Here is a 9,380-nt window from a genome sequence, read left to right as displayed (position 1 = left end):
CAAAAAAAGCAAAGTTGTAGTAGTATTAATCTAGCTGTAATATTATGGAAGAGTCACAATTGATGTTACAAAAATATAGTAATCCCTTCTATTTTGAGCCTTATTTTTTTTGGCTCTGAATGGGCTGATTTGCTGGAAGATGCAGTAGATTGTGAATTCCCTGTTTCTGTCACTGATTTAGTTTTCTAGATTGTTACTGCCTTTCTTTTCCTATTTGTGTAATATATTTATGCTGTATGGTTTTCCACCAGTGCTATATTTTGTTTGTCTTATCACTGCTATTAGGGTTTTGTTAAAGAAATTGTTTCTTAAATATGTCGATATGATTCAGGCATTAACAGAAATCTCGTGACTGTAGGTACTACTTAACGGATGGCTTCGCATCTACAGACGTCACCGAAGAGAACAAGAGATGGTATTTTTTTTCTTCCTAATATTATGTATTGTTTTATCAAACTACAAAGCGTCAGCTTGGGATTTCCCCTTTTATGTTGTGATGTGCTTTTTCCTTGCAGATGCAATATGAAGTTGTTGAGGAAATTATTTACGGCTTGGAATCAGGCATTTTGTTTGGGTACTGTCTCTCTATGTGGTTTTACTTGAAAATTTTTTAGCACGTTAATACTTTCTTCCATCTTTTGGGTTAATTGCACTAATAATACTGCTATTGTCAAAACCTGACAGGGATACAATCTTTTTAAGAGACGAGAAAAAACAAATAAAAAAATAAATGGAAATTCTAAAAGGAATAATTTGATGATGCAAAATGCTACCACTACACGATACACGAGTAAAACACCCACTGTTATTTGGGAGACATGGTTGGACACCATGACAGTTATAACTGCTTTCCTAGTAACTGGAAGAAGTCTGAAAGACTCAAAACAGGTCATTGTGGGAAAGTAGGATACTGTGTGGACCTTTTTGTTCAGAAGGAGATTTCACATGTATCATAAAAGGACTTAGTTTTTCAGTTGGGCTACCTAATTGTTTGCCGTATTACCAAAAGGAGTGCTAGTGTGAAGTCCTCGTGGAAAATTACTTGTAGACAGATGGCATGAAGGACTAGATATTGCTTCTATCAGCCTTCTTTACACTTTTTCCCCCTGATCTATCACTGAATATTACTTTACCCCCATAACTTTAAAACCATACATTTGGATCCCTCAACTATAAAAATTGCTTCACTTCCACCCTTCCAAAAGAAGGGTATTTGTACCATTTTTCATAGTTAATGGTTCTCAATGTGCAGTATTGAAGTTGATGTGGTAAAGCAATATTCATTGATAGTTGAGGGGAGATAAAAGTGTAATTAACCCTTTGTCTGCAGGACTGGTGGCTTTCTCCTTCTAGACTTCTTATCCAATAACTCTTTCTTTTTTTCTTTTTTTTTTTTGAAAAAAATTGTTTACTTAATCAAGAGTGAAGTTAGAAATTTAGTACATTGAATAACAATGAGAGAGACACCAGGATCAGTTCCGGTTGGTGTTGGATATAACATTTCTCATATTTGGTAATACAACTGACTGGTAGCATTGCATCATTTGAAGTTAAAATTAGTTGCCAGATGCTGAAGTTTACATTTCTCATATTTAGCCATGTAAAACTTCAATTGACAGGGAACTTTTACATAGCTAAATAGCATAATTTGATTCGTCAATTGAAGTTAAAATGAGTTGCCAGATGTTGAAGTTTACTACGTCGGTTTACCAGGGTGAAGTCCTGGTAAACAGCAGGGTTAAGGCACACAGCTTAAGGATATACCAAATGGTATGTATTTATCATTTATCTAGTTCTGAGTTTGTCAATTCAGATGTAGAAAAGTACTAATTATGGATTGACAGCTAGAATTTGAATTGCATCAATACAGATTTGTTGTTCCTCAATCTTATTTTGTTATATTGTGGGAAGCCTCTCCATTACAAAGGGAGCAAATTCCATAGGATCATTCCCAGTTTTATGATCCAGGGAGGTGATTTTACTCTTGGTGATGGCGGGGTGGAGAATCAATCTATGGTGACAACTTTGCCGATGAGAATTTTGAACTTATGCACACCGGCCCTGGTGAGCACAAAACCCCTCGCAAGTACCTTATCTAAACTCTAGGCTTTCAAGTTTGCCACAAGAATTTTGATTTAATTTTTTTTCCCCTTTCTTATTACAGGAGTAATATCCATGGCAAATGGAGGAGCAAACACCAACGGATCACAATTCTTCATTACTACTGTGACAACTAGCTGGTAATTAACTATGTACTCCTTTCTATAGGAACTTTTCCAGCATTTACTAGAGAAATACACATCCTGCATAGGGGTGGCACTGTTTTGGTGGCCTGCCTAATCTAGCCCACATTTTTAAGGGCTTTGAATTGATAATTAGGCTTATTGGGCCAGGCTGGCCTGAACTTTTTAAATGCTAGTCTCAATTCATCTGAATTGGTCAACTCTATATAACTTACAATTAGTCAGATTTGTGTTGTATGTATAAGTGTTGTGCTCACAATTGGTATGTTTTCATTGTCTCTGCACGTTTAAAGCCTCTTTTCTCATGAATTTTGGGTTTTGTATGTTGAAAAATGTTAGTTTGAAAGTTTGGGTCTGTCTGTATGTTTTACTGTAATCATGTAGTGTAGAGGACAGGAAACTAGGAATTACCAAGAACTTCGTGTAACAATTTTTGTGGACTTGTAAAAGGAGAATAAAAATTGTGAAATAAGTTTTTGGATGCCATTATCATATTTGTGCATTTTTTGTATCATCAAAAACCAGAAGACCAGTTAGGAGATGCAGTCACCAGAACAGCAAAACAATATTCACAACAAACCCACAAAATTTGGCACATGGTGAAGGTATAGGTATGGTGGTTGCAAATGAAAACCACACCCCAAAATAACATTCAAATTAACTGTCTAGTTTTGTTAATGACTCTGTTTTTAATTGTTTTAGAGGGAATCTCTAAGTTCTATGGAAAATGATAGAATATATTGTTATTGAAATAATGACATTTAAAGTTTTTTGAGGAAAACAATGAAATTATTACCCTGAGGTGTACCAAACACTGTTCAAGGAGGGGACTAAGGAGGCCCAGGTTTCAGATTGCAATCTCCAGCTCCCAAACATGGCAGAAGATGATTTCTCTATGATGAAGAACTGGGTTTCAAGGAATTATTACCCTGCAAGTCATGCATTGGACAATGGGGTTGAATCTGGGTCTGTGAGTGCATTGGGGTATTGGGATTTGCAGTCACTGAGCTTGTCCATGAGCCCTGGCTCCCAATCAAGATCTCACTTCACAGCAGATCTCACCCACTGGTACTGAGTGTGTAGCCATGGAGGGAAAGAAAAGAGGGTCTGAGAAGCTTGATCAGAAGCAGGTTGTCCATAGGAAGTCCATTGATACATTTGGACAGAGGACTTCACAGTATAGAGGTGTCACAAGGTTAGTTCTTTAATCTCCTTCCATCTCTTTTCTGTAATATGCTAGATGTTCTTTGTTATTGCATATGTCTGTCTTTTTATTTTATTATACAAAATGCATACCTTTCTTCCTACATCACTCATTATCCTGTTAGGAATTAGTCACACCTAACCAGGATTGGCTCACAGAAAAACAGAAAAGAATAAATGCATAAGAATTATAAATCACATGCATATACAAAAATACAAGATTTACATAAATTACCCAAAAACGATCCACAAATTCATGATCGCTGCAGTTGCACTGAATAAAAAAGATTACACAAAATATATAGAGATAGGTGCCCCTTGCAACCACATGCATATAATTAGAGCAACGTATCACAAATGCATAAATAGCAAAAATACCCTTACTCCAAATTCGGTATCAAATGGCTCCCTATCTAGTACTTCCCCAAAAGCAATATATTGCTTCATGATCTTGCTGTGTTTGCATTTTTTCAATTTCTCTCTCATTCATTCTTGTGAGTTAAGGGTGGCTTGGCCTAACGATAAGTTTGCTGTTGACATCTCTGGTGGTACGTGTTCAAGTCACTGCAACAACCTCTCCAAATACGGGATAAGACTTTGTACATCTTATTCTCTTCAAACCCTGCATTAACGGGAATCTAGTGTACTGGATCACCCTTTATTTATTTTTATAAGTCGTGTTTCCCTTGTTTTCATGTTTAATACTTTGATTTTCTCTCTGTGGATTATCATCCATCAGGCATAGATGGACTGGTAGATATGAAGCCCATCTATGGGACAACAGTTGTAAGAAAGAGGGACAAAGCAGGAAAGGAAGGCAAGGTTAGTGAAGGAAACATATAATCCATCCACATTGCCTCCTTAAGATTTTTACTTTGCCAGGCCCTGCATTGTTGGCTATCTTTTGTTGTTCAAGTGACTAATATACTATTCTTTCCTCATTTCTCATGTTCTTCATTGCTGGGTGATACCAATAATGACTATCAGTTTATCTAGGTAAGTCTTGTTATTGACAATGATTGAGTAATAAGCATGTTCTTTCCTTCAATTCTCATAGCATCATCATTGCCAAATACTAATTTTCAGGGGGTTATGATATGGAAGCAAAGGCTGTAAGAGCTTATGATTTAGCTGCACTCAAGTATTGGGGCCCTTCGACCATATCAATTTTCCGGTGGTTCTCTGACCCTCTCATCAGCTTATTTCATCTAACAATTGTTTTGTAACTGACATGGGACTCTGTATATTGATGATTTAGCTGGAAAACTATCAACAAGAACTTGAACATATGAAGAACATGACCAGACAAGAATATGTTGCTCACTTAAGAAGGTATAGTCTCTCCCCTTGTATATTAGACAACAATGTTTGTTTTCTTTGTTTGATGTGTTTTTATCTCTAATATATTGATCTTTGCAGAAAAAGCAGTGGCTTCTCAAGGGGTGCTTCAATGTACAGAGGAGTCACAAGGTCTTACTATTTTTTGCACATACATCTGTTAATCTATAATTTTTATTGGCACGCTTCCTTTAATTATAAGTAGAAGTATATTTGATGTACATCTCGTCGTTCCCAGACCCTGCCCTTCTTTATGGGTCTCTAATTCTGATGTAATCTTCAACAGACATCATCAACATGGACGCTGGCAAGCTCGGATAGGCAGAGTTGCAGGAAACAAGGACCTTTATCTAGGGACATTTAGTGAGTTCCTTTGCATCTTCTCAATTTATTTGGGCAAAAACTTTTTCCCGTAGACATCTAATTGCTAAAAAATCTTCTCATTTCAAATTCTGCCAAGACATTAGTGGTTTTGCTACATAATTTGCTAAAAAAATGCAACTATTTAAATGCAATCTGTGGCTTTCTGTTCTTGTACTGGTTTTGATTTCATTTCGATCTGGTTCTGATTTAACTGCAATTTTCAGGCACCCAAGAGGAAGCTGCTGAGGCCTATGACGTAGCAGCAATAAAAATTGCACGGGGTTAGTGCTGTCACTAACTTTGACTTAATGGGTATTGTGTATTCATTTTGTATTTTGTAGTTTCTGTCAATGAAGTTAGCTTCTGTGAATCCAAGGTTGGAATTTAACATGGATAGTCTCTTGTCAAAAGATGTGAGTATAGAAACTTGTAAAATCAATTTCTTTTATCTATTGTGATGTTTTTTTTCTAAAATTGGTTGTAAATTCCAGGTATTTCAGCCTAATGGCTCTTTCCCTCATCAAACATACCCATTAAATTGGTCAAGAACCCAAACCACAATACAGGATTTCAATCATCCCACATGAAAATTGAACTGTGGTCACCATTGATTTGTCCTCAACTCAAGGCCCAGAGGCTGCTGTATATTAATGGATTTTTTTTTACGAGAAATATTAAAAGAAAAATCTTGATGCTTACCTAAAATATAGTAGAATCACAAGTTGCTTCATTCACCAACTAAATTTGATTTGTTGGATGAAGAACTGTGTTGAATCAAGAAAGGTTGACTTTTGTTAAATCTATTTTCTATAACAACTTTAGATATGTTACATATGATCTCTATAATTGAAATTGGTTTGATCTGTTTTTGCAGGAATAGTATGTATCCTGAGCAGTTGACTCGTCTCAGTTGTGAACTACAACTCTTTATGAGTTCAAGAAGAGCATACAGTCTCTAATGTTTTTGTAGTGGAAGTGGATAGAACCATAGATAGACCTGTAGACACTAATGCTTGCTTAAAGATGGGTTTTGAGCCACTGGTTTGGTATTGTCAGCCAGTGGCAAATGGACACTTTGGTTGTTTCCATCTACAATTTGGTTCTTATGGGCCTGTGCTTATATCGAATATGGCTGACTATGAAAAATTTATCGCTATTTTTTAGTTTTTTTTATAGGTATTTTTTTAGTTCAATAACATAAAATTAGCACAATTTAAAAAAAAAAAAGGGGCTATCACGGCGTTTCTAAAAACGTCGCTAAATAGCATACCAACAGTTGGAGTTTTGAAAAACAGATAAGGCGGCGTTTTAAAAACGTCGCTAAATAGAATGGTGACGTCATGTAACCGTTAGAAGAACTTTTAGCGGCGTTTTTCTAAAACGCCGCCTATAACAATATAGCGACGTTTCTAAAGCGCCATAGAGTTATAGCGACGGCCGCATCTTCGACGTTTGGTGATAAACGCCGTACAAGGATTTAATGGCGTTTTTAAGAGCTATAGCGGCGTTTTTTAAACGCCTCTAAAACTCTAATTTCCAGCCGTGTTTGTATGGAATAAAGCCATAAATGTAAAAATCCACCCAAGAATATATATTAAATTTACCTTACCAAAATAAATGAGACTAATTAATGTATAATAAAAAGACTAAATGAATCACATTACTGTTAAATTTTCCATTAAGTAAATTGCAACACCCTGATCTCTACAACTATGAATCATTGGGTTTAAAGTACAAAATTTAAGAATTTAACAAAATATATAGCAAAATTAAATCAGTCTCTCACATAATCAACAAATTTTCTTACAATTATTATTTTTTTGTAATTCAACATCAATATAAGAAAGCATCTTTTATTTATAAGAAGATACTACAATGTGCCTCAAAAAGTTACATGTAATATGCCTTTCATAGCTTTTTTACAAAATTTTATAACTTTTAAACATAAAATGTCATAATATCCTATTTATTGAAAAGTGTCATAACAAAAGTCATATGTCATAACATTATCATCCATAATTTTAAGGTGCACATTACAAATTTGCTATTCATAATTTTACTATAAAATGTCATAATACATATCACAGACAATCATAACATTTATCACAAAAAAATCAGAATTTTTTTACAATATGCACCATTTTAAAAGATACACATTGTAGATTTTTTCTTATTTATATAAGTTATTTATTTATTTATTTATTTTTGGTTATTCTTCACTTTATATATGTGTATATATATATATATATTTTTTCACTTTTCCAAGATCATTACTAATATATTAAATAAATCAATGCAATTGGTGAAGAAAAATGATTTGCAAATAAAACTTTTTAAACAAAACTCATACAAAATGATCTGATAGTGACTTTGGGTCGCAAATGTAATCACTGTACATGCCATCGAGGTGAGTTTCTTGCCGTGTTTGGATAATTGGATTGGATCCCATATCCATTGACATTGATTTATTTTTATTGGTTCTATAATTTTTTTCCCGATAAATTTAAGATTTAAATGGAGGAAAAATACATTTACATTTATTTATTTTTATTGATTCTATACTTTTTTTCCTCATAAATTTAAGATTTAAATGGAGGAAAAATCTATGGGTGTGCATCATATACATATTTGATTATAATATTTGTAATCTTTAGTTATGACCTATTGTGGTGTTAATTATCAGTCATTGTAATGTTGGTTATGTTGTGAAATTATTTTGGTTTGATCAAAGAATTATTTAGCATGTGTGGTGTTTGGTTATAAATCATTTTTTTAGGCTGAGAAAGAGTATCCTACTAGAAATTTAACTATGAGAAAGAGTATGATATAAGAAACCTTACTATGGCAATACCTAATTTATCTATGAAATCAATACCTGATATATGTAGGCATATATACCATATATACATTGATAAACATCTTGAGTTTGGATAGAGAAACTAAAACATAAAATAATATTAAAAAAATAAAAGGGAAATAGGTTGCAAAATCCGAATGGGAGCGCAAGGGCGCTTGAAATAGATCAAAGGCCGAAATTAATGCAGGGAAACAGTTTATGGTCATGTCAGACCATTGTAGGAATTAGCTGAAACTAATGTCGAGACAGTTTAAGGTCGTGCCGGACCAATATAGAAACTGTCTGGAACTAATGCCAAGAACAGAGACCGGAACTAATGCTAGGAGACAGTTTATGGTCGTGCCAGACCGTTGTAAGAGCTAATCGGAATTAATATCAGGACAGTTTAAAGAAGTCATGTTGGACTGTTGTAGGAGCTAAGCGGAATCATTGTCGAGACAGTTTAAAGGGGTCATGTCGGATCGATGTAAGATCTAACCGAAATCATTGTCGGGATAGTTTAAAGGGATCATGCCGGACCGATGTAAAGAACTGGATGTAAAGCCAGCAAGCATAGTAGACACATAACTTATGACGTGGTGTTGAACAATGATGGCAACAGATAACTGAGTGCACTAGAGAGCGGCTTGGATTGTGCGTCAAATGGGGCAGCTTGGGTTGTGCACCAGAGGGGGCAGCTTGGGTTGTGCGCCAAAGAGGGTGACTTGGGTGGTTTGCATGGTATATAACCATGCTCACCATAATAGAGGTATAATACCTCCCCTCAAACTCAAATAGGTTTGAAGTTGGAAACCTATTTGAAGTTGAAACAAAGGGAATAGAAGCACAAAAAAATAGATTACGAGTATAAAAAAAAAATGATAGAGATATTTAGGGTAAAAATAAACCAGCGAATAGAGAAAGAGATAACCACGAAATAATACTAAAAGGAAAATATGACAATGGAATAGGTTGAGGTCCGGCGAGCCGCCGATAAGGCGAAGAACACCAAGAGCTTAGCATATAGCTTTGATACCATGTTAGAATAGTAGATAGAGAGAAAGAGAGAGAGGAAATAATATGTATTGTAATCAATGAATTGTATTGAATGAATTTTTCTATACAATAAAAGGCCTGTATATATAAGCCGAGAAAGAGTATCCTACTAGAAATCTAACTATGAGAAAAAATATCTTATAAGAAACCTAATTATGACAATACCTAATAGATCTATGAAATCAATACCTAATATATGTAGGAATATATACCATATATACATTAACAATAGTAATTAAATTTACAAATGTTATAACTTCCATATGATACACACTTCTTAAATGGAATTTTTTTTTAGAGCATTTGCGGTCTAGTCAAATTTAATTTGACCAAGTTATCTC

At 34.5% G+C, this 9,380-nt stretch overlaps 1 protein-coding gene across 1 annotated transcript; it reads left to right on the top strand.

Moving 5' to 3' along the window:
- The first annotated feature begins 1,194 nt into the window (after positions 1–1,194).
- On the top strand, positions 1,195–6,295 carry LOC114282018 (AP2-like ethylene-responsive transcription factor ANT). Its single transcript, XM_082867690.1, is given in 13 exon segments — positions 1,195–2,064; positions 2,165–2,240; positions 3,095–3,281; positions 3,316–3,438; positions 4,186–4,268; positions 4,434–4,442; positions 4,533–4,601; positions 4,604–4,620; positions 4,705–4,778; positions 4,866–4,916; positions 5,071–5,147; positions 5,372–5,428; positions 6,022–6,295. Coding segments are annotated over 11 exon segments (750 nt in total). The 5' UTR covers positions 1,195–2,064; positions 2,165–2,240; positions 3,095–3,117; the 3' UTR covers positions 6,048–6,295.
- Positions 6,296–9,380: the final 3,085 nt, after the last annotated feature.

The sequence above is a fragment of the Camellia sinensis genome, chromosome 1 (genome assembly GCF_055761805.1).
Source record: "Camellia sinensis isolate YWXY chromosome 1, ASM5576180v1, whole genome shotgun sequence".
In the NCBI taxonomy this organism is placed as follows: Eukaryota; Viridiplantae; Streptophyta; class Magnoliopsida; order Ericales; family Theaceae; genus Camellia; species Camellia sinensis.
Note: the sequence above shows the minus strand (reverse complement) of the source record. Positions and strands in the feature narration are given on the sequence as shown.